Raw genomic sequence first — 25,746 nt, 5'->3', positions numbered from 1 at the left:
CAAATTACATATTGAACTAAAGTTTATAGTCTGTTTGTGTCATTATCTCAAAGTACAAAGATCACAATTTCTAGGACGGGACGTAAGCGCCATTCGGACACAACATGAAAATTAGCAAGGCGTGAATTTCATCCGAGAAAAGGAAACCGCCACGCGCTTCGCACGTGCGTCCAAAACGCCCAAAGAGGAACTCGTTTCCTGCTCAGCTCCGCCATTTCCAGTGAATTCACGACAAAATATTAGGTACCACTCTGATTCCACCGTGGCAAAAAAAGAGCTTTCAGCGTGCGACACCTGGCGAGGGGCCCCACCCGGTCAGACACCCCCAATATTCAAAATGAAGCCCTCGCGCGCTCCCAACCTGTCTCTCTCCTCCCGGATAATATTTCTCCGCTCGCCCCCCCCCCAAAACCTCTCTCTCTCCTCCCGGATCTTCTCTCAGAGCTTGCGCTCCCTCCGACCCTCCGACACCGCCTCCGACGCCGGCGCCGACTCCGACGCCGACGCCGACGCCTCGACTGTACGCGCTCGCGCGTAGAGTCTCTCTCTCCTCCCAGACGCGACGCCTCCGACGCCGAGGCCTTCCTGCACTCTGAGAACTCGCGGTCCCTCCGACGCGACGCCTCCGACGCCGCCTCGACGCCGACGACGAAGGCCCACGGCCCTAGCCCTAGCTGACGCCGACGTCGACGACGAAGCCCTACGCCCTAGCCGCCGCCCTAGGCCTAGCCGACGCCGTCGCCCTAGCCCTAGTCGACGCCTCCATGTCCGCCTCGACACCTGGCAGTTGTCATCGGCGTCCGACGAAGCTGCACCACCCCCCGCTCCGCCCTAGCATCGAGAGGTACAGATTTGAACTGATTCAGCGTTTTTTTCCCGTGTGCAGACTGTGGATGCTGTTCAAAATGCCCTGTTTGAAAGGCATTTTGAATTGTGTTAGCATTGAGTATTCCTTTAAAGGGTGTTAGCTTCGTGAAGAATGTTCTGAATGAGAAGAATGTTCTGAATGAATTGCATAGATTTTGATCTGGAAAGTGGTTCCCCGTCATGACGCTCCATCTTCGATTGAGCCCACAGGAGAAGGCCTCATAAACTCTCATGCTGGCAACAGTCTCCTCCATGAATGTCTTCCCTATGAAGCTTTTCACATCTGTAGACTTGTTGGTCATGAAGGTTCAATATTTCGAATCGCACGGTCCTCTGATGGCTCCAAACTGGTCTCTGTATCTGATGATCGTAGGTTGATTTTTTAATCCTGCAGCTCCAGTGTGGTTTTTCCAAATTGCTTTGATGGTGGAAAATTTGCCGATTCAGTTTTCTTATGCATGCAGTGCACGTATTTGGGAAGTTCATTGCAAGTCGCGATATTCTAAAGATGCAGGGGAGGTTGGATTGCTTTTTGGCCACAGTGCTCGAGTTTGGGATTGCTATATATCTGATAATGTAAGGTTCGTTAACAGAGTGATAAAAGACTGCTGAGAAGGCAAAGGAACAGAAATATTTCGACATTGCCAATTATCTATTTTAAGCTGTGTAAGTGTTCTTTTGAGTTGAGTGACATTGATGTTCCTGTTGTTATTTGCTTGTGGCATGCTACTTGGACGAGAGCTAAAAAGAAGTTGCTTTGGACTTTTAGTTGCTGCGATGGTGTACATGCAAGTTGGTGCAACATGAGCCATATTGGATTCCTCAAATGCAAACGGAAGGCTCTTTTATGCTTAATGAAATGAACCTTCATTCTTGGAGATTTAATAATATAAAGATTTAATCATGGCCAGTAATGTAAACTAAACAGCTATTGTATTTCTTTTTGCTAGTGTCTCAGAAGTTGTCTCTCAGATTGTATTTCTTTTCACTAGCGTTTTGGAAGGTGTCTTTCTTTCCTAAATACATAAGTCGTCAAGCTGATTCTTACGAAAGAAGCCTTGAAGTTGCATTGAAGTATAAAAATAGGCACAATAGAAACCGCATTGTAAGATCAAAGATCAAGCAATTGGTACTAGAGATTTGGTATTTGCTATAGATTAGTTCAAATGTTACCATCAAAGGCATTTCATGTAGTTTGTTACATATTCAAGTACAGAGAGTGCTCACTTGATGTTATGACCATCTTTTTAAAGTTTCTGTCCAGCAACTTGGAATCAAGTCCGCTTAATTCTTAATGCCGTCTTTTCGATGCTGTGACTAACTTCTGTTTCTTGTGATTTCACTTAGTTGATTGTTACTGCTGGCGAGGATTGCTCATGTCGTGTGTGGGGACTGGATGGACGACAGCATGAGGTCATTAGGGAGCACATGTAAGTCACTATAGTTTTTTTTCTTTTTCACTGCCTTCATTTCCATTGATGTTGATTCAAATGCACACCACATGTGATAGTGGCACTTGACTTGCCCCTTTTCAGTTGAAGAGAAGATTACACTGTGTACATCATTGACACCTTGCTTATGAAGGAGAATGCTAGGAAGCTGGCATAAAGCAAATCTAAATTCTCAACCCATCATTGATCCCCGTCAATGTTCTGTTTGGGTGGGGGGTGTTTGGTAATTATAGTTCACAGGGTTGATCCCTGTGAAGAGCTAAAAGGAAAAAAAAAGAAAGATTAAGCACATTTGATTAGCATTGTAAGAAGTGTTTCTTCTTGGATCACAGTTTAAGAAACGAGAGGACAGTAACTCCTATACTAACGACTCAATATAGACTTTAAGTAGCTCGATTTAATCTCCAGTGAGCATCTAACTTTAAGTCAATTCAGTATTTTTCTCTCAAATGGCAACTTCTTTGCATTATGGGCCTGTATCTTCTTGACAGGAAAGATGGTAACTCTTGGAGCTCAGGCCCTGCACCCCCACCTCCACCTGGTACACCTCCAGCTAGCAAACCGAACCACAATAAGAACTCTGGCTCTGGAAATAGCCCATCAAATGGTGATTCTGGCAGTGGAAGCAAGAAATCGGGAATAGGCGGCAGCGGCGTAGCTGGAATAGTCATATCAATTCTTCTTGTTGTGGCAGTTGTGGCATTCTTTGTTGTGAAGAGAAGATGTCAAAGACGGCTGGCCTCAGATGAGGAAAAGCTTGATAATCAACCCTTTGCTCCCCTTGCTTCCAGTGAAGTGCAAGGTGATTTATCTGCACCCAACTCTACTTGTACACTACCTAATGAGGATTACCACTCATTTGTCTCTCTCCTTGTGTCTACTATAACTCTAGCAGAAAAGGCTGATGATCTCGTTGTGAGATCGAGTAGCCGAGTTAACTGCAAGAGAAGTAAACGAGGCTAGTGGTTTTTTTTTTCTTATAGATAATTGAGCATTATTTCTCACTTCACAAATGAAATTATAGAGGCTTCCTATTTCTCACTTTACATAAATTTTTCTTTGTTACTAACATCAACAACGATGGACTTGAAGATGGTATCTTGTTCTGGCATTGTCTTCTTATGCACATAATGATGCCCAGCCTTCCAAACTTGGTAAACACGAGCATTCCATAGTTTTATAAGTAGTATCAGCTAAATAGATTTCCCCTTAAAGTGGTTCGCAGCCCATTGCAAGCGCAACTCATCCTCCCGATTTTTTACCTGCTTGTGAACATTATCAAGCTTCGACACCATGTCACCTGCCCTTGTTTTCATTTATAAAACTGGGAAGAATCCATATAAACTGTACGTTTGACGCTGTCTGAATAACCAGTAGTGATCATTGTTATTTAGTGAATTTAGCCAAAGTCGATGTCTGGGTTTCTTTGAAGGAGCAACCAGTCTATTTACTGTATCTTTCTAACTGCCTTTGATTAGATAATTGTTGTCCCTACTGTGTATTGATTTTCTTCAGTATCATATGATGAATAGAAAATGTTTTCCAAATACTTAGCTTGTTCTCTTTGTACTTTTGTGTCTGCATATTTCTCAGAAATGAAGTCCTTTCAGACAACCTCCATGATGAACACAAAATTCGATCCGCCACCACCAGCCTCAATAAATCTCAAGCCGCCGCCCATTGATCGTCACGTCATTCGATGATGAGGATTTTGCAAAGAAGCCTATTCCTGTCAAAAAAGCTATTAAAGTTCCTACGAACTTAACTTCATATTCAATAGCAGACTTGCAGATGGCTACAGGTAGCTTCAGTGTTGATAACCTTCTTGGTGAGGGGTCCTTTGGACGTGTTTATTGGGCTCAATTTGATGATGGGAAGGTGTGCCACTTGCTTACTTTCCCTTAATTTTTTTGTTGGTTAATTTCCTTACCAGCTTTATGATTGATGTTTAAGTTGATATAGTCTAAAGAGTGATGTCTATGGTTTTGGAGTAGTCGTGTTGGAACTCCTCACTGGACGTCAATCATTTGATCGGTGAGATTCACTTTAGAGACTTGTAAAGCTCTCTTCTTTGCACTCGAAATTAAACTCTTAGTGTTACATCGTCAGCTCAAAGAATGCTGTGAGGAGAAAAAGGGTCCCATATCTCACAGTTAGAATGTTGAAATTTCTGCTCGAGGGGAAGATCTGAACAATCCTTAGTTCGATGGGCTACGCCTCAGCTCCACGACATCGATGCTTTGGCTAAAATGGTGCAGGTAACTTTCCAGTTCGTTTGAGATGGTTCATTGTTCAAGGTGCCGTGTTGATTGGCATGAGAATGATATTCTATCATCCTAAGCATGTTTCGTAAATGATAGCTACATAAGGGAACATCTCTGCCATTTTAGTCATTGTCACATGTGTGTATTTCTTTCTCGAACTAATAACCATGCCTTACCCCCACTGTTTATATTTACCAACTGCTGATCTAGTTTGAACTTTGAAGAGCATACTTAACAGTGAATAAAAAGGAAGCGGTATTTGGCAGTAGAGTTCTATTCTAATTTGGACAATAGGTTTAGAATGATTCGTCAGAAATTCAACTGGCAAAGTGAAGACGAGTTAAAATAAGCAGGTGGCAGATTCCTTAGGACAGCTTTCTGAATCTGGTCCAAAATTTTGGAAGGAAGATAAAATGACTGACGGGAACCTAAAATGATGAACTTTAGCTGTATCAAATTAGATGAACTATTTTAATGACTATCTCCTATGGTCAACGACTTGTATTTTAGCCGCAGACATGCTGACTGTTTTTCTGGTCAAAGCTCAAAACTTAATATGGCATTACCTCATCTCGTTGAATGCCAGGGTTTTAATTTTTTGTGCAGTTGTAGGACTGGAGATATAGGTATTTAGGTAAACATTCACCTTGAGCATGTGCTAGTTCTGCCAACATCTTGTCAGTCAAGTGATAAAAAAGCGGTTTGGTGGCTTGGCTTTGCCTTTAGCGCATGTAGATCAGAGATTGATTAGTGATTCCGTTTTCATTTTTACGGAGCAAGTGAGCAAAAGAGAACTACGTTCTTCTGATGATTACCTTTCCAAGACAAAGAAATCATGCTGTCATTGCATCAAATCCTTGATGATAGATGAGCCTGTGACTACATAGGGTGGTAACTAAAGATTAACAAATAGTACTTTCAAGGCTGGACATTACTTCATGTGGGTGCTTTTACTAATGCTTTTTCGCCCTTCATCTCATTCTTTTGCAGATGGTATTCTACTCAAAGAAGTAAATCGCCTTCTGCATCCTAATGGATATTTCGTCTACTCTGCTCCTCCTGCTTATATAAAGGATAAAGAATTCCCAATGATCCGGGATAAGTTGGTCAATTTGACTGGAGCAATGTGCTGGAAACTCATTGCAAAGAAAGTTCAAAATGCAATTTGGATTAAACAGAATGACCAGTCATGTCTTCAACGTAATGTGGAGGAGAAGCTCCTGAATCTATGTGAGACAACTGATGAATCAAAACCATCATGGAATGTTCCGCTGCAAAACTGCATATCATTAAGTAATGCAGAAGCAGATTCTGAAAAGCTCCCTCCCAGACCAGAACGCCTTTCATTATATTCCAAAAGCCTCAGCAAGCTAGGTTTGTCCAACATGAAGAAATTTTTTGTTTATTTTCATGATATTATGTCCAACATCAACTCTGGTTTGGAAAGGCTTTAAGTACTTAAGGAACAGAACATGTAGATCAGCATCAGCATAAATGGTTTGTTTTGATGTATGAAAATGTGCTGCATGTCCAGCTCAGCAATCCTAATTTAGTCAAGCCCTGTATAGGGATAGCTCCTTCCTCAGAAAAGGAGACAATCAAATGACACACCACATTTCTATATTTCCACAGCTGGTATTGGAAAACATCATGTTTACTTTAATTTCTTTCAGAAACCCCATGAACTTAGCAGCTTATGTCTATCGTGCTGTGTGGCTATAGTAATAATCTGATTCTCTTTTTAGAGATAAATATGGAAAATGTTATGATATATACTTCTTGTCTTGTATCGTAACTGTCGCCTTTGTATAAACAACGGTTAAATTTCTAAAGTATGTATAATGTTTTGAATCCTAGGAACTTGGGGCGGATAAATTCAACTTCCTATAGAATGTTTAAGGGCATATTCTAAGATTTGTTTGTTCCCTTTTGTACTTGTTCTGTTGCTTGGTAAAAACTCTCATATTATGGAAGGTTCTTGCTAATACGATGGTTAATTATGTCTTAATTGTTATTTGCTCTTATTCATTCATTGATGTGGTTGTCACATAGTTCATGGGCCAGAAAGTTTTTACCCCGTGCGGTATCTGACCTCATCCATTTGATAAGCAGACTTAGATATCTCATAAATGTGAAATACTGAAAGAGTTTTGCTTTTAATAATGAAGCATCATAATTGACCCCATGTTGGCAGAAGGTTTCAGTCAAGAAGAATTTGCTTCTGACACCATCTTTTGGCAAGAACAAGTTTGACGCTACTGTGAACAGACAGAGAAGAGAAGAAGAAGGTAAAAGTGATAGTGAAGAAAGCGAGTATGATGATTCCGATTCTCTTAGTGGATCTAGCCAGGATGATTCTGAAAGAGGTCAAAGTTTAAACTTTAAGTATTGCATATATTTATGAGAGTTCTGTGTTTAAATTTCATAGCTTAAACTAACTTAAAGAGTTCTGACCAAAAAAAAAACTAACTTAAAGATTTTGAATTTTTATTTAAGTTCCTCTTTTCCTCCCGTTTTCTTCTTTAACCTTAGCTACCCACTCTTCCTCCCATTTTCTTCTTCGACCCTAACCATCCTCTCTTCCTCCTGTTTTCTCTTCCCATGGCGTCTTCTCTGGCTCTGCGACTCTACCTCGCTTTGACTGCATTCATGCTCGCCCGAGCAGACTATAATGGAGTCGCCCAAGAACACCACCAATTTCCATTAGAAAGGAGAGCTGTGACAAATAACGCGTGGACTAATTATAATAATGTGCAACGTGAGTTGGATTTGTTGGCGAAAGAATTGTGCAGATGAGGATTTTTGTTCGTACACACTACCGAGCAAGTGTGGTTTATCACCGAAATTCTGGATGAGCATCTGGTGAACCCTGGCATTTTGCAAGGGGTTATGATCCTCCTCGGAATAGAGGAAACCGAGAAGAACATTAGGTGAATCTTCATTCATGGCGGTTTACAGTGAGTTCTCTTTAATTTTACAGTGAATCTCCTCACTTGAGTTACAAGCTCCTCAGCTAGTCTTGATCAGTTTTCTTCTTTCACGAACAAAAACCCTCTCTTCCTCCCGTTCTCTTCTTCAACCCTAGCCACTCGATCCCCTTTTCTTCTTCAGCTCTAGCCACCCTCTCTTCCCCCTTTCTCTTCTTCAGCCCTAGCCACTCTCTCTTCATTTCCTTTTCTCTTCTCAAGGCGTTTGCTTTGGCTCTGCGACTCCACATCGCTCTAACTGCATTCACGCTTGCCCAAGCCGAATATAATGGAGGCGCCCAAGATTACCACTAATCGCCATTAGAAAGGAGGGTTGCGACAAATAGCGCAGACTAATTATCGTAATGCGCAACATGAGTTGGATTTGCCGACGGAAGAATTGCGTGGATGACGATTTTTGCTCCTACACACTGCCGAGCAAGCGTTGTTTATAATCGAAATTCTGGACAAGCATATGATGAACTCTGGCATCTTGTAAGTAAGTCCTCCTCGGCACAGAGGAAATCAAGAATAACTTGAGGCGAATCTTTATTCAGGGCGGTTTACAGTGAGTTTTCTTTAATTTTACGGTGGGTTCCCTCACTTGAGTTACAAGCTTCTCGGCAAGTCTTAGTTGATTTTCTTCTTCAACCCTAACCACCTGATCCCCTTCCCTTCTCCAACTCTAGTCACCCTCTCTTCCCCAATTTCTCTTCTTCAACTCTTGCCACCTTCTCTTCCTCTCGTTTCTCTTCTCATGACGTCTTCTCTAGCTTCGCGACTTCACGTTGCTTTGACTATATTCACGCTCGTTCAAGCCGAATATAGTGAAGGCACCCAAAATCACTATCAATCTCCATTAGAAAGGAGGGTTGCGACAAATAGCACGGATTAATTATCGTAATGCACAACGTGAGTTAGATTTGCTGACGAAAGAATTGCGTGGACGGTGATTATTGCTCATACACACTACCAAGCAAGCGCAGCCTGTCACCTAAATTCTGGACGAGCATATGGGGAACTCTAGCATCTTGTAACGAGTGAGGATCCTCCTCGGCACAGAGGAAACCGAGAATAACATTAGGCGAATCTTCATTCAGGGCGGTTTACAGTAAGTTCTCTTTAATTTTCAGTGGGTCCCCTCACTTGAGTTACAAGCTTCTCGGCAAGTCTTGATCGGTTTTTTTCTTTCGCGAACAAAAACCCTCTCTTCCACCCCTTCTCTTCTTCAACCTTAGTCATTTTATCTTCTTTTCTTCTTCAACCCTAGCCACCATCTCTTTCTCCTTTTTCTTCTTCAGCTCTAGCCACCTTTTCTTCCTCTCTTTTTCTCTTCCCAAGGTGTTTGCTCTGGCTCAGCAACTCCATGTCGCTCTAACCACATTCACGCTCGCTCGAGCCGAATATAGTAGAGGCGCCCAAGATCACCACCAATCGCCATTAGAAAGGAGGGCTACGACATATAGCGCGGACTAATTATCGTAATGCGCAACGTGAGTTGGAAGAATTGCACGGACGATGATTTTTGCTCCTATACACTGCCAAGCAAGCGCGGTCTGTAACTGAAATTCTAGACGAGTATTTGGTGAACTCTGGCATCTTGCAAAAGGTGCAGATCCTCCTCGGCACAGAGGAAACCGAGAATAAGATGAGGCAAATCTTTATTTATGGCTGTTTATAGTGAGTTCTCTTTAATTTTACAGTGGGTCCCCTCCAATCACTTGAGTTACAAGCTCCTCAGCAAGTCTCGGTCGGTTTTTTTCCTTCGCAAACATAAACCCTCTCTTCTTCAACCCTAGCCACCTGATCCCCTTCCCTTCTCCAACTCTAGCCACTCTCTCTCCCCCCACTTCTCTTCTTCAACTCTAGCTACCTTCTCTTCCTCTCGTTTTCTTTTCCCATGACGTCTTCTCTGGCTCGCGACTCTACATCGTTTTGACTGCATTCATGCTTGCTCAAGCCAAATATAGTGAAGGCGCCCAAGATCATTATCAATCTCCATTAGAAAGGAGGGATGCAACAAATAGTGCGCGGACTAATTATCGTAATGCGCAACGTGAGTTGGATTTGCTGACGGAAGAATTGCGTGAATGGTGATTATTGCTCATACACACTGCCGAGCAAGCGCGGCCTATCACCTAAATTCTGGACGAGCATTTGGGGAACCTGACATATTTCAAGGGGTGAGGATCCTCCTCGGCACAAAAGAAACCAAGAATAACATTAGGCGAATCTTCATTCAGGGCGGTTTACAATGAGTTCTCTTTAAATTTACAAACCCTCACTTGAGGTACAAGCTCCTCGGCAAGTCTTAGCTGATTTTCTTTTTTCGCGAACAAAAACCCTATCTTCTTCCCGTTCTCTTCAATCCAAGCCACCTGATCTCCTTCTCTTCTTCAACCCTAGTCACTTGATCTCCTTCTTTTCTTCAACCCTAGCCACCCTCTCTTCCCCCCTCAGCGTGGCTAGGTTTGAAGAACAAAAGGGGGGAAGAGAGGGCGGCTAAGGTTGAAGAGAAGGAGATCAGGTAGCTAGGGTTGAAGAAGAGAATGGGAGGAAGATGCGCGTTTTCCCCTTCGCAACCCTCAGCCTTTGCAAGATGCCAGGATTTTTCGGATGCTCGTTCATAATTTGGGTGACAAACTGCGAATGCTCGGCAGTGTGTATGAGCAAAAATCATCGTCCATGCAATTCTTCCGCCAGCAAATCCAACTCACATTGCGCATTACAATAACTAGTCCGCGCAATATTTGTCACAGCCTTTCCTTTCTAATGGAAATTGGTGAGGATTTTGGGCGCCTTCACTATATTCAGCTTGGGTGAGCGTGAATATGGTTAAAGCGACGTGGAGTCGTTGAGTCAGAGAAGACGCCATGGGAAGAGAAAACGAGAGGAAGAGTGGATGGCTAAGGTTGAAGAAGAGAATGGGAGAAGAGAGGGTGGTTAGGATTGAAGAAGAGAAGGGGATTAGGTGGCTATGGTTGAAGAAGGGAAGGAAGAGAGGGTTTTTGTTCGCGAAGGAAAAAAATTGGCCAGACTTGTCGAGGAACTTGTAACTCAAGTGAGGGGACTCATTGTAAAATGAAAGAGAACTTACTGTAAACCGCCCTGAATGAAGATTTGTCTGATGTTATTCTTGGTTTTTTCTGTGTCGAGGTGGATCCTCACCCCTTGCAATATGGCAGGGTTCACCATATACACGTCCAGAATTTCGGTGACAAATTGCTTTTGCTTGGCAGTGTGTATGAGTAAAAATCGTCGTCCGCCCAAATCTTCCGCCAGCAAATCCAACCCACGTTGCGTATTACAATAATTAGTTCGCGCGCTATTTGTCGCAGCCCTCCTTTCTAATGGAGATTGGCAATGATCTTGAGCGCCTCCATTATATTCGGCTCAAAAGAGCGTGAATGCGGTCAAAGCGACGTGGTGCCGCTGTGTCAGAGAAGACGCCATGGAAAGAGAAAATGAGAGGAAAAGAGGGTGGCTATGGTGGAAGAAGAGAAGGGGGAAGAGAGGGTGGCTAGGGTTGAAGGGTAGGAAGATAGGGTTTTTGTTTGCGAAGGAAGAAAATCGACCCAGACTTGTCGAAGAGAATGTAATTCAAGTGAGGGGATTTACTGTAAAATTAAAGAATAAAGAATTCACTGTAAACCGTCCTGAGTGAAGATTCGTCTCATGTTATTTTCGGTTTCCTCTGTGCCGAGGAGTATCTCACCCCTTGCAAGATGCCATGGTTCCGCAGATGCTCGTTCAGAATTTCGGTGACAAACCGTGCTTGCTTGGCAGTGTGTAGGAGCAAAAATCATTGTCCGCACAATTCTTTTGCCAGCAAATCCAACTGACGTTGCGCATTATGATAATTAGTCCGTGCGCTATTTGTCGCAGCCCTCCTTTCTAATGAATATTGGTAAAGATCTTGGGCGCCTCCACTTTATTCGGCTCAAGCGAGCGTGAATGCGTTCAAAGCGACGTGGAGTCGCTAAGCCAAAGAAAACGTCATGGGAAGAGAAAACGAGAGGAAGAGAGGGTGGCTAAGGTGAAAGAAGAGAAGGAGAGAAAAGAGGGTGGCTAGAGTTAAAGAAGAGAAGGGAATCGGGTAGCTAGAGTTGAAAAAGAGGGGGAGGAAGATAGGATTTTTGTTCGCGAAGGAAGAAAATCGGCCGAGACTTGCTAAGGAGCTTGTAACTCAAGTGAGGGGATTCACTATAAAATTAAAGAGAACTCACTATAAACCACCATGAATGGAGATTCGCCTAATGTTATTCTTAATTTTCTCTGTGCCTAGGAGGATCCTCACCTCTTACAAGATACCAAGGTTCCGCAGATGCTCGTCCAAAATTTCGGTGACAAATCGCGCTTACTTGGTAGTGTGTAGAAGCAAAAATCATCGTTCGCGCAATTCTTCCGCTAGCAAATCCACCTCACGTTACGCATTACAATAATTAGTCCGCATGCTATTTGTCGCAGCCCTCCTTTCTAATGAAGATTGATGGTGATATTGGACGCTTCCATTATATTCGGCTCGTGCGAGCGTGAATGCGGTTAAAGCGACGTGGAGTCACTGAGCTAAAGAGGACACCATAGGAAGAGAAAACGAGAGGAAGAGAAGGTCGCTAGAGTTGAAGAAATGAATGGGTGGCTAGGGTTGAAGAAGAAAAGTGGATCGGGTGGCTCGGGATGAAGAAGAGAATGAGAGGAAGAGAGGGTTTTTGTTCTCGAAGAAACAAAACCGGCTGAGACTTGCTGATGAGCTTGTAACTCAAGTGAGGAGACTCACTATAAAATTTAAAAGTACTCATTATAAACCGCCCTCAGTGAATATTCGCTTGATGTTGTTCTCGGTTTCCTCTGTTCCGAGAAAGATTCTCACCCCTTGCAAGATGTCAGGATTCACCAGATGCTCATCCAGAATTTCGGTGACATACTGTGCATGTTCGGCAGTTTGTAGGAGCAAAAATCATTGTCCGCTCAATTTTTTTGCTAGCAAATCCAACTTACGTTGCGCATTACGATAATTAGTCCGTGCGCTATTTGCCGCAGCCCTCCTTTCAAATGGAGATTGGTGGTGATTTTGGGCACCTCCACTATATTCAGCTCGGGCGAGCATGAATGCAGTTAAAGCGACGTGGAGTCGCTGAACCAGAAAAGACGCCATGGGAAGAGAAAATGATAGGAAGAGAGGGTGGCTAGGGTCGAAGAAGAGAGGGTTTTTGTTCGCGAAGGAAGAAAACCAACCGAGATTTGCCGAGGAGCTTGTAACTCAAGTGAGGGGACTCACTGTAAAATTAAAGAAAACTCACTGTAAATCGCTTTGAATGAAGATTCGCCTGATGTTATTCTCGGTTTCCTCTGTACCAAGGAGGATCCTCATTCCTTGCAAGATGCTAGGGTTCCGTAGATGCTCGTCCAGAATTTCAATGACTGACCGCGCTTGCTCGGCAGTGTGTAGGAGCAAATATCGTCGTCCGCGCAATTCTTCCACGAGCAAATCCAACTGACATTGCGCATTACAATAATTAGTCTACACGCTTTTTGTCGCAGCCCTCCTTTCTAATGGAGATTGTTGGTGATCTTGGGCGCCTCCACTATATTCGGCTCGAGCGAGCTTGAATGCTGTCAAAGTAATGTGGAGTCGCTGAGCCAGAGAAATCGCCATGGGAAGAGAAAACGAGAGGAATATAGGGTGGTTAGGGTTGAAAAAGAAAAGGGCGAGAAGAGATGGTGGTTAGGGTTGAAGAAGAGAAGGGGATCAGGTGGCTAGGGTTGAAGAAAAGAATGGGAGGAAAAGAGAGTTTTGTTTGCAAAGGAAGAAAACCGGCCGAGACTTTGCCAAGGAGCTTGTAGGACTCACTGTAAAATTAAACAAAACTCACTGTAAACCGCCTTGAGTGAAGATTCACCTGATGTTATTCTCGATTTTCTCTGTGTCGAGGAGGATCCTCACCCCTTGTAAGATACCAGGGTTTACCAGATACTCGTTCAAAATTTCGGTGACAGACCTTGCTCGGCAGTGTGTATGAGCAAAAATCGTCGTCGGTGCAATTTTTTCGCCAGTAATCCAACTCACGTTGCGCATTACAATAATTAGTCCGCGCTCTATTTGTCGCAGCCGTCCTTTCTAATGGAGATTGGTGATGATTTTGGGCGCCTCCATTATATTCGGCTCGGGCGACCGTGAATGCAGTCAAAGCGACGTGGAGTCGCTAAGCCAGAGAAGACGTCATGGGAAGAGAAAACAAGAGGAAGAGAGAGTGGCTAGGGTTGAAGAAGAGAAGTAAGGGAAGAGAGGGTGGCTAGGATTGAAGAAGAGAAGGAGATCAGGTGGCTAGGGTTGAAGAAGAGAATGGGAGGAAAAGAGGATTTTTGTTCGCGAAGGAATAAAATTGAGCGAGACTTGCCAAGGAGCTTATAACTCAAGTGATGGGACTCGCTGTAAAATTAAAAAGAACTCATTGTAAACCACCCTAAATGAAGATTTGCCAGATGTTATTCTCGGTTTCCTCTGTGCCAAGGAGGATCCTCACCTCTTGCAAGATGTCAGGGTTATCCAAATGCTCGTCCAGAATTTTGGTGACACCTTGCTTGCTCGGCTGTGTGTATGAGCAAAAATTGTCATCCGCGCAATTCTTCCACCAGCAAATTAAATTCTCGTTGCGCATTACAATAATTAGTTTGTACGCTATTTGTCGCAGCCCTCCTTTCTAATGGAGATTGGTGGTGATCTTGAGCACCTCCACTATATTTGGCTCGGGCGAGCGTGAATGCGGTCAAAGCAACGTGGGATCGCTAAGCCAGAGAAGACGCCATAGGAAGAGAAAACAAGAGGAAGAGAGGGTGGTTAGGATTGAAGAAGAGAAGGAGAGGAAGAGAGGGTGGCTAGAGATGAAGAAGTTAAGGGGTGGAAGATAGGGTTTTTGTTCGCGAAGGAAAAAATCAACCGAGACTTGCCGTGGAACTTGTAACTTAAGTGAGGGGACTAGGGTAATTGGGACTCGGATCCTCTTTGGGCTGGACCCGTAGTGCGATTCTTTGCAAACCCACCTGTTGACACCCCAGTCGGTTCATGAGCCCATTTAGGCGAAAGCACGGGACAAACCTACCATGTGGCCCAATGGGCCGAGTCCCTACCGAACCATTATCTTTTGTGAAAAAAAAAAAAATCACTAGGGTTTGCCCTAGCGGCCACCCTTCTTACTTGGAAAGGAGGAGGTGGGGAGTTCAATTCTCCACCTTCTTAGAGAGTCTAGGTGTGAAGACGTGTAGTTTTATATGTGGATTTCGACTCTCACGCTTTCAAGAAATAAGGCAAAAGTTTGAAAGTAAGTTGAGAGTTAGAATAGGACATACCGAAAAAAAAAAAAAAAAAAAACCCAATCGAGACCTAGGAAATTGGGAGATTTCTTATGTTCGATTTTTTATTAATTTAGAGTCGTTTTTTATTTAAAATTAATTTTTTAATTGAAAATGAAAATATAGCGAATATAAAATTATTTGAAGAAATCAAAAAAATATTTTATTATTAATTAAGTAAAGATTAAATTAATAAGCAAAGATGAAGATGGATCAATTTATTTATTTTTACTATTCTTGTTCTCGAAGTAGAAAGCGTTTTTGGATATTCTTTCAAAAGAGCTTTTGCTTTTAGTAGAAGATGTAATTTCTTAGAATTGAAGTTTATTCTTTTATTCGGCAATTCGTATAACGACTCTCACTCATATTTATTAACATTGAACATGATTTATAACATTCTATCCATGAATAAAATATTTCAACATTATACCAGCGGAGATGCTTGACATTTGCAAGAGCTGTTGCTCTACAGAATACAGATACATACAAGGTTTGCGGCCCCCTCATAATGAAATTCTTCGCTTAATGAGAAATAAAGAGTGCATAAGGATCACGTGCATCAACCGGAAGATGATGCAAGCAGTTCACCCTGCTATATCTTTTTCTCTAGTCGGACTGCAACATAATCAACTCTTCGGGGCACTTCACATAGAACACAAAAATGTATGGAGGCGATACGCTGAACATAAGGATGCTCTCTGCCTCAAGAGCGGATCCTTAAGCTTCTGAATAAGCTGTTTATTGGAGCTCATGTAGTCTTCAAAGGATTGCCTCACACTCCGCAACAAAGTTAGATCATGGTTGCCAGGGCCAGTGTTCACTAACCTTGTCAACATATGCTTCCATTGATCGACATTGCAGTATCTGAAAGCAATTTAATCAGAAGAAAACTGTCTTAGCTGACAGTGGAAAGAACATTAGTGGTAGCAGAAGGAAGCTGAAACCAAATGGGACAAAATGGACTTTTGCAGGGAGCAATGGCAAGATTTGGGATAAAACTGTGAACCGGTAGTGCTTATACAACTGGATATTGGTCAACAAGTTCAATGGAGAGATGCGAGAGAGAAGTACCGTTTAAGAGTGGATTTTGGTCGATAAAAATAGCTTCCATACGAAGATATCCAACTTTTCTATTTCCATGTAGGTACCATGCAACATCATGTGGACAACAACACAAAGACCATATGGTGCAGCTCAAAACCGAAGCAGCAATAAGTTAAAACAAAATAAACATAATACTGCAGCGAGTGGTGATGATTCAAAATAAATTTAATACCCGATACCTCCATGGCTTATCCTCTTGCATCTCGACGCGATGAAAGCCAAAAGTCCGGCAATCTCCTTCGAATACGGTATTATCGGGAAAAAGATGCAAATCTATTCCCCTTCCCTAGTCCACAAAACGAAGACCCTACATGATGTTTTGCATAAACCTAGAGAATTCCAACTTCCAAGTAAAACCACTATAGCCTTTGAGCAAATTGAACTGACCTGAGCACTCCATTGACCGCTATAATCCTCGAATCCTTCTATTGAAAGATCATCCCTATCAAGAAATTGATTCAATTTATGTTACCAATTATTCAAATGAACTAAGCTTATCCACATTGATGGGTATATTGCCAAGAGCCTCTAGTTCCTGGTCATATCATGTCAAATCTGGATGAGGAAACGAGTATAGCTGTCCAGTAGTATCCAAGAGTTTCTCCGTCAAAAGGATTACTCAAAAAAATTTCCAATTTAAAATTTAGACAAGTCCATACAGAAACATGCTGAACAATTATTAAATGCATTAAGCTAAAAACGACATCCAATGAGATGAACGAAAGGTTGAGACATATGGACAGGGAAACAAGTGATATGCTCTATGACCAATCTACGTATTGGAAAACCAATATCGACTAATGAATTGGATGGTGTACATTGACACCATTCATTCAAGTGCGTAAGCTAGTTTCACCTTGCATATCGAATGAGTAGATTATCAGCATGCAAAGTCTCTAACAAGGGGAGCATCTCTATGCATAGCACTTCTTCCATGGTCTCGCCAATCGCCAAACAAGAGTTACGCGGCATCCTACGTGCAATATTCAAGGGATATTCTAGAAAAGTCATGACTTGAGCAAACCACAACTAGGGAAGTCATATGCCTACTTGGAGTGTCCCATGGGATAAATAATCACAAATGAGTATGCTACGGTCTGAGTAGACGTGCATTCTATGGGCAAAACCAAAGGCATGTCCCTGAAATACAAAAATTTCTTGAAAGTTATCTTGTAGGGAGTATCAAATAAAAGTTACAAAGAAGAGAGCCTGCATAAAGCAGCACACATGAGGATCTACGATCCTCCGGTCAAGTTGCCGATGCATGTAAAATTCCCAAGGGAAGCCAGGCTTTTGTATTTGCAAGAGTTTCTCATTTTAAGTTCAAAATTACAATAACCCTTTAAAAAAAATTAAAGAAAGGGAAAGGAGAATACTGAGGAAGCATGAGCAACCACCTTTCAGTGCAACAAACCCGTCTCTGCCCACAATCTTTTCGTTATGAAGTGGTTGGTAGCTGCCTTTAGCTCACCGAAAGCGAACCTTTAAAGGTGTCCTTGCCGAAGCTCCAGATCAGAACTAGGAAACTAGAGAGATTCATTTGGCCTACAACATGAACAACCAGATTCAAAAGCCTGAACTGGCAGGCGCAGCAAAGCCCTAGCAGCAGCCTGGGGATGTTATGGGTTTCTTGAAACTACAACCGGGAAACACATGACATGCAAACCGTTGATGATTGAGAAGCAGGTGGCGAGTCGAAATCAAAATTAGGAGGATTGTCAGTGAGATCGATGGTGGCGAATTTGAAGACTACGGTTTGGCTTCTATACTCCTAGAAGGAAAATTGAAGCTCATATTACTCAAATCCGTCACATAGATAATTAGAACAAGGAAACTAAATCCACACCCAAAATGGCCGAAAACATACACCATACCATAAAATTTAAATTACCCTTTTCCAATAATGAATGGTAGGAAGACTCCATTTCCAAAGCACACCTCTTTTTGTTTTGGTATTCTCTCTCGTTTAGCTTGCTTCTCTCCTAGGATCCCCTCTACTATACACAAGGCACCGTCTTACTGCGTATGGGAAACATGGCTTTAATACCATTTGTCTAGTGGGAAAGCGTGTCGGTGGCAATACGAGAAAATTACAATCAATAATTTGCAGAATAGTTATATTAAAATAAGGTAGGAATATAACGCTCAAACAAATAGACATTTCTCGTAATCATCAAACACTATACGGGAACGGCAAAAACCATACCTCGTTATTAGAATTTATTTTCTCGTGCCACGCCCAAAACATTCGGAACAAACTGAAACAAACTGCATCGTTCAAAGATATAATCCACCTCCTTTGTTTCCCTCCCTCGCTATTTGTAATAAAATTCATCTTTTTAATTTGAAAAGGCAGAGGGAGCCCAAAGAAGCTGAAAGGGCAGGTATCATCAAATTATTATAGTGCTGATTTATGCATCGCCATTCATTTACACACGATTTGATTGAATCGATTACGTCAAATAAGGCACAAAAATTTTGAGGAGTGACCTTTTCTAGGTTTGTAAAGCACTAGGAAAAATAAAACAAACAATCTTTGAACTCTGATCCAACGTGTAATATAATTCCTGGACTTTTAATTTATTCAATATAGTTCTCGAACTTTAATCTAATATGCAATGTGGTTCCTGAACTTTTAGTTTGTTTAATATCATCCATGAATTTATTATACATGTTCAATTTATTCCCTGAACTATATGAAAATGTCCAATGTAATCATTCCATTAATTCAAGTTTAGGGATTATATTGAACATTTTTATATAATTCAGGGACTACATTGAACATGTACTAAAAGTCCAGACATCATATTAAACAAATTAAAAGTTCATCGACCACATTGAATATTTAGCTAAAGTTCAAAAATTACATTGAAAAAATTAAAAATTTAAGAATTAAATTATAAATTGAACTAAAGTTTATAGATTATTTATGTCATTATCTCAAAGTATTAAGATCACAATTTCTAGGACGGGACGTAAGCGCCATTCGGACACAACATGAAAATTAGCAAAAGGCATGAATTTCATCCGAGAAAGGAAATCGCCACGCGCTCGCACGTGCGTCCAAAACGCCCAACAAGGAACTCGCTTCCTGGTCGGCTCCGCCATTTTCAGTGAATTCACAGCTTTCCGGAGCCGCAACGCTCCTCCGCCGTGACGCGACGCAGCTTCGACCCACGACGATGCGATCGGCAGCCTCGGCCTCGTCGACCCTCTCGGCCTCGTGACCCGGAGCTGCATTCACGGGACGGAAGGGAAGGGAAGGGAAGGGAGGAAGGACAGCGCGCGCGAGGTGAGGGGGAAGAAAAATGGGAGGGAGCGCGTTGGGATCGGCGTTCGATCTGAGATCGGGCCATATGATAATGGCGGCCCTGCTGTTGATGGCCGGGTCGTTCTACGCGGGCACCCTCTTCGGCAACAAAGTCCCCATCTACGTCCCTCGGCCGCTCTCCGACTCCAGCTCCAACCCCAATTCCACTTCTTCTTCCTCCTCTGCCCGTGATTCTTCTGGTAATTCGCTCTTCCTGTGTCGCAACCTCGTGTTTAGTGTCGCGAATTATCTGGCAAAATGCGGCGGATCGAAGTTTAGGGGTCATCTTGTTGTGGGTTCGGGTCTGCGTTCGTTCTGTGTTTGTTGGCACTAGTAATTCTTTGGGATTTGTCTTTTCACAGGACTTGCTATGCACGTTATCGTAGTCGTCATTACCTGGGTCATTTAAAGGGACTTTTTTTTTGTGGTTGGGGATTGAATGTGTTGGCTTGGCCGTTTTTCTTCTTCTTTGGTTCTTGTGCCATCAACTAGACTTGCCTAGAGGGTACACATTGATGAGCGAGAGTGAGGGATTACATTTTGATACTAGATTACAGTGACAGCAGCTTCATACTTCAGTCATGCTCTGAACCCATGTCGGATCTCTTTGAAAAGATGAAATGCCGGTGTGTTTGTGACTTGAAAAATGAGATTTTGGCTGCATACTTCCTGACCTGGAATGTCATCATCTTTCATGCGACAGAAGTTTCGATTCTTACCGTCTTAATCCTGTGAAATTGATGCAGTTTTCCCTTTTGACATTTGCAGGGCTGTCTGCATTTCCAAACAAAGTTGAACTCACTTACAGAAAAGCACCTCTTGTGATCCCCGAAAGTGGGATGGATGTGTGCCCATTGACATTTAATGAATATATCCCTTGCCATGATGTAAACTATGTGAAAGAATTGCTGCCTACGTTAAATCTATCACGAAGGGAAGAGCTTGAGAGGCATTGCCCTCCACCTGAAAAGCGTCTGTTTTGCTTGGTTCCTCCGCCAGAAGGTTATAAGATACCAATAAGATGGCCACTCAGTAGGGATTACGTCTGGCGGACGAATGTGAATCACACACATCTTGCTGAAGTAAAAGGAGGACAAAATTGGGTCCATGAGTTTAATCAGTTGTGGTGGTTCCCTGGTGGTGGTACTCACTTCAAGCACGGGGCTGCTGAGTACATTCAAAGGTCGGTTACTTACCATCTTTTCTTGCACATTTGCTTCTTCTTACATGAAGTTGCAGTTCACTAAGGCGCTAAATACAGGATTGGAATCTATCTTACAAAGAAATCTTTCTTTTGCTTTTTTGGATGCGTCATTTTTTATCATTGTGCAATGATATTTATCTGTTTCGTGACACACAGATAGTAGGATACTATGACAAGATAGATGTCAAATTACAGGAGTATATTTTCTTATGGCCGTGTTGCAAGAATCTTGGAATTGAATCATTGAACTATAATCGCATATCCTAGGATTTCTCTCAGGCTATCCTGAAGGCCAGTAGTATTAGAATGATAAGTATTACCGTATATGGTATAGGTTATTTGCTTACTGTGTGAAGGTGCCCTACTGCTAAAGCCAGAATGATAAGTGTTCTGTTTCAGCACTTTCCTGCATCATTTTGTGGGTAGACAAATGCATCATGTGATTGTATGCATGGGATATGCTCAATCTATAACTTGCTGTTGTAGAGATCTTTGGTTTCCCTCAATCCACTATCTTCTCTGTTCAGATTACTCTGATATTAGTACCTCCACATGGATGGAACGAGTTGCCGAGAGATCACTCTTTTTATCTTTTTCTTTATATGCAGGTTGGGAAATATGACAACTAATGAGGCAGGTGACTTACGTTCAGCGGGTGTGGTTCAAGTTCTAGACGTTGGTTGTGGAGTGGCCAGCTTCTCAGCATATCTTCTTTCTTTGGGCATACAAACAATGTCTTTTGCTCCAAAAGATGGACATGAAAATCAAATTCAGTTTGCTTTAGAGCGTGGAATTGGTGCAATGATTGCTGCGATAGCTACAAAACAACTGCCATATCCTTCCAGTTCGTTTGAGATGGTTCATTGTTCAAGGTGCCGTGTTGATTGGCATGAGAATGGTATTCTATCATCCTAAGCATGTTTCGTAAATGATAGCTACATAAGGGAACATCTCTGCCATTTTAGTCATTGTCACATGTATGTAATTCTTTATCGAACTAATAACCATGCCTTACCCCCACTGTTTATATTTTCCAACTGCTGATCTAGTTTGAACTTTGAAGAGCGTACTGAACAGTGAATAAAAAGGAAGCGGTATATGGCAGTAGATTTCTATTCTAATTTGGACAATAAATTTAGAATGATTTGTCAGAAATTCAACTGGCAAAGTGAAGATGAGTTAAAATAAGCGGGTGGCAGATTCCATAGGACAGCTCTCTAAAACTGGTCCAAAATTTTGGAAGGAAGATAAAATGACTGACGGGAACCTAAAATGATGAACTTTAGCGGTATCAAATTAGATGAACTATTTTCATATCCATCTCCTATGGTCAACGACTTGTATTTTAGCCGCAGACATGCTGACTGTTTTTCTGGTCAAAGCTCAAAACTTGATATGGCATTACCTCATCTCGTTGAATGCTAGAGTTTTAATTTTTTGTGCAGTTGTAGAACTAGAGATATAGATATTTAGGTAAACACTCACCTTGAGCATGTGCTAGTTCTGTCAACATCTTGTCAGTCAAGTGATAAGAATGCGGTTTGGTGGCTTGGCTTTGACTTTAGCGCATGTAGATTAGAGATTGATTAGTAATTCCGTTTTCATTTTTACGGAGCAAGTGAGCAAAAGAGAACTACGTTCTTCTGATGATTACCTATCCAAGACAAAGAAATCATGCTAGCATTGCATCAAATCCTTGATGATAGATGAGCCTGTGACTACATAGGGTGGTAACTAAAGATTAACAAATGGTACTTTCAAGGCTGGACATTACTTCATGTGGGTGCTTTTGCTAATGTTTTTCCCCCTTCATCTCATTCTTTTGCAGATGGTATTCTACTCAAAGAAGTAAATCGCCTTCTGCGTCCTAATGGATATTTCGTCTACTCCGCTCCTCCTGCTTATAAAAAGGATAAAGAATTCCCAATGATATGGGATAAGTTGGTCAATTTGACTGGAGCAATGTGCTGGAAACTCATTGCGAAGAAAGTTCAAACTGCAATTTGGATTAAACAGAATGACCAGTCATGTCTTCAACGTAATGTGGAGGAGAAGCTCCTGAATCTATGTGAGACAACTGATGAATCAAAACCATCATGGAATGTTCCACTGCAGAACTGCATATCATTAAGTACTGCAGGAGCAGATTCTGAAAAGCTCCCTCCCAGACCAGAACGCCTTTCATTATATTCCAAAAGCCTCAGCAAGCTAGGTTTGTCCAACATGAAGAAATTTTTTTGTTTATTTTCTTGATATTATTGTCCAACATCAACTCTGGTTTGGAAAGGCTTTAAGTACTTGAGGAACAGAACATGTAGATCAGCATCAGCATAAATGGTTTATTTTGATGTATGAAAATGTGCTGCATGTCCAGCTCAGCGATCCTAATTTAGCCAAGCCATATATAGGGATACCTCCTTGCTCAAAAAAGGAGACAATCAAATGAAACACCACATTTCTATATTTCCACTGCTGGTATTGGAAAACACCATGTTTACTTTAATTTCTTTCAGAAACCCCATGAACTTAGCAGCTTATGTCCATCGTGCAGTGTGGCTATAGTAAAAATCTGATTCTCTTTTTAGAGATAAATATGGAAAATGTTATGATCATATACTTCTTGTTTTGTATAGTAACTGTCGCCTTTGTATAAAGAAAGGTTAAATTTTTAATGTATGTATTCTGTTTTGAATCCTAGGAATTTGGGGTGGATAAATTCAACTTCCTAATGAATGTTTAAGGGCATATTCTAAGATTTGTTTGTTCTCTTTTGTACTTGTTGTTGCTTGGTAAAAACTATTATATTATGGAAGGTTCTTGCTAATACCATGGTTAATTATGTCTTAATTGTTATTTGCTCTTATTCATTCATTGATGTGGTTGTCACATTGTTCATGGGCCAGAAAGTTTTTACCCCATGCGGTATCTGACCTCATCCATTTGATAAGCAGATTTAGATATCTCATAAATGTGAAATACTGAAAGAGTTTTGCTTTTAATAATGAAGCGTCATAATTGACCCCCTGTTGGCGGCAGGTTTCAGTCCAGAAGAATTTGCTTCTGACACAATCTTTTGGCAAGAACAAGTTCAACGCTACTGGGAATTAATGAAGATCAATGAAGCTGAAATTAGAAATGTGATGGACATGAATGCAGTCTTGGGTGGATTTGCCGTGGCTTTGAACACATTTCCTGTTTGGGTGATGAATGTAGTCCCCATTAGCACAAGTAATACATTATCTGCAATTTATGATCGAGGTTTGGTTGGCACTTTTCATGATTGGTAAGGAAAATCAGATTACTTTATGGTTTATACAAACCCCAGTATTACACTATCTACCAATATGGCTGTACTATTGTGATGATGCTGCGTAATTGATGGATGATTGGTTTTCTGGCTTTAGGTGTGAACCATTCTCCACATACCCTCGGACCTATGATCTCTTGCATGCGAATAATCTTCTTGCTTACTATAAGAGTGGTGGAGAAGGTTGCTTGCTGGAGGATATAATTCTGGAGATGGATCGCATTTTGCGTCCAGAGGTATTGTATGATTCTTATCGCTTTGGTGGCATCCTCTTCATTCCACTGCTGCTGTCCTTTGGCAATTTTCAGCTCAAAATCCATGGCTTTGTACTATTAAAGATTTGCCACACGCATGGCATCTCTATCAGTTGCACCAAACAGTAAATCTCTTTCCAAAATTAGATATTTCAGGAAATTAGGAGTTAACTAAAGCGGCTGTTACATGTGCAGAAATCCTGAGCTCTCTTTTTGTCATTGGAGAATAAAAGTATAGAACTAAATGAATGATAGCGTTTCTACCTTAGGATACTATATTGCTTGAGGTTAACTGGAACGGAATGAGCTGAAATTTCACCGGTCTATGATGTCACCATAGATGTCCACCTTGTAGCTATTTTTGTGCATGGTACAGCTGTTCATGAATTCATTGGTGACGATGACGATGTCAATGTGCAGGGGTATATCATCATCAGAGATGAGGAATCAACTATACAAAGAATCCGAGATATTGCTCCTAAATTCCTGTGGGAAGTCGAGTCGCATATGCTCGAAAACAAAGAGAAAAAACCGGAGAATGTGTTGGTCTGTCAGAAAATGTTCTGGGCAATTGTATGACCTGCCCTGTCCTGTGAAGGTAGTTTGTTGCTAATCACAGTAGAGTCCGTTTATTCTTTTCTTCTCCCTTCCCTTTTGGCTGTAACACAAGTGTTCTTGTAATTGTTAATCCATTGGCCATGTCTTCTCAGCTGCTTCCCCTCCCCTCACTCGTGCCAATTTTATCGGCATTTTGCTTTACGTATAAAGTCCAAATGAACTTAAGAATCCCTTTCAGCTTGGTTCAATCGTGAGTCCGTGACCACATGTGCAAGCTAGTATAGACATGAATTTTCTCTCCTTTTGAATGAGAACCTTTAGGTCTCTCTCTCTCTCTCTCACTCACACATGAAATTGAAACGGGGATATCATAATTTGTCTAGAATTTCGTCGACAGTAACACGAGTTTCTAGGATTGCAGCCATAAATGTTTGTAGGGTGAGGCATCTCTGATCTCACTACTCATCTTATGTTTTGTTCACCGAACTTGGATGCTGCTAGTGAGGATCTTACAGTGAACTAAATACTTCCAAAGTGGCCAGAGACCATGGGCCATCTGATGATCCTCGGCCACAAAGATAAATGACTCCTTCCTTCACCCCATCCTGTGGTCTGGGCTCGACCTTTTTCCCAATGATGTATCTCCGCATATCTACAAGTTCAATCCGAGTAAGATTAAAATGATAGGGACGTCAATATAACTAGCTCCACAATTTCGTTCGAAGTTAATAAAATGGAGGGTTTTTCAACAAGAGAAAAGGAAAAAAAAAACGGGTACACGATGCAAAAGTAGAAAAAACCGCACACAATTTCCATTGGATGGATGTTATGTTGTGTTATTGGATGGCAAAAGTGCCACTCATCATAGGGTAATTGCATAGATTTCAAGGGAGCTCGATGACAATTTCCCTCGTGCGACATGTTTTTATTACATGAGGAAGGCAAGAGAAATGGTTGGACGAGTCCAATTTGAAGGCCGGCCCGCCGTAAAAGACCCTTCCATAGCTTCGAAAGCAACATTTTCCTGTCACAACGACATATACCTATAAACACATCGAAAGAATTCGGCGACGGGCTGAAATCGATGACCCGACGATCGTCAATCCCTTTA

The 25,746-nt window shown here is 41.8% G+C and overlaps 3 protein-coding genes across 4 annotated transcripts; all 3 read left to right on the top strand.

The window, feature by feature from the left end:
• Nucleotides 1-1,038: 1,038 nt before the first annotated feature.
• On the top strand, nt 1,039-4,122 carry LOC115661428 (protein STRUBBELIG-RECEPTOR FAMILY 7-like). Of its 2 annotated transcripts, none has more exons than XM_056302726.1 (5): nt 1,039-1,236; nt 1,315-1,443; nt 2,215-2,297; nt 2,810-3,120; nt 3,912-4,122. In XM_056302726.1, exons 1-5 carry the CDS (start codon nt 1,099-1,101, stop codon nt 4,019-4,021), a joined length of 771 nt encoding a protein of 256 aa, XP_056158701.1. In that variant the 5' UTR covers nt 1,039-1,098; the 3' UTR covers nt 4,022-4,122. The 2 variants fall into 2 exon arrangements, 1 of the variants encoding a protein (XP_056158701.1); XR_008814417.1 differs by having other exon boundaries at nt 1,043-1,240; nt 1,332-1,448.
• Nucleotides 4,123-5,269: 1,147 nt separating this feature from the next.
• Nucleotides 5,270-6,851, top strand: LOC115665117 (probable methyltransferase PMT6). Its single transcript, XM_056303035.1, has 2 exons — nt 5,270-5,956; nt 6,780-6,851. The coding sequence occupies exons 1-2, from the start codon at nt 5,521-5,523 to the stop codon at nt 6,833-6,835; spliced, it is 492 nt and encodes a 163-aa protein (XP_056159010.1). The 5' UTR covers nt 5,270-5,520; the 3' UTR covers nt 6,836-6,851.
• Nucleotides 6,852-19,066: 12,215 nt separating this feature from the next.
• Nucleotides 19,067-24,863, top strand: LOC115665111 (probable methyltransferase PMT7). Its single transcript, XM_056302687.1, has 7 exons — nt 19,067-19,512; nt 20,081-20,495; nt 21,125-21,414; nt 22,345-22,728; nt 23,553-23,799; nt 23,921-24,059; nt 24,498-24,863. The coding sequence occupies exons 1-7, from the start codon at nt 19,311-19,313 to the stop codon at nt 24,654-24,656; spliced, it is 1,836 nt and encodes a 611-aa protein (XP_056158662.1). The 5' UTR covers nt 19,067-19,310; the 3' UTR covers nt 24,657-24,863.
• Nucleotides 24,864-25,746: the final 883 nt, after the last annotated feature.

This window comes from Syzygium oleosum, unplaced genomic scaffold (assembly GCF_021117445.2).
Source record: "Syzygium oleosum isolate NSW1041296 unplaced genomic scaffold, Sole_v2.1 Sole_v2.25, whole genome shotgun sequence".
NCBI lineage: Eukaryota > Viridiplantae > Streptophyta > Magnoliopsida > Myrtales > Myrtaceae > Syzygium > Syzygium oleosum.
The sequence above is the reverse complement of the archived record's forward strand: the minus strand, read 5'-3'. Positions and strand labels throughout refer to the sequence as shown.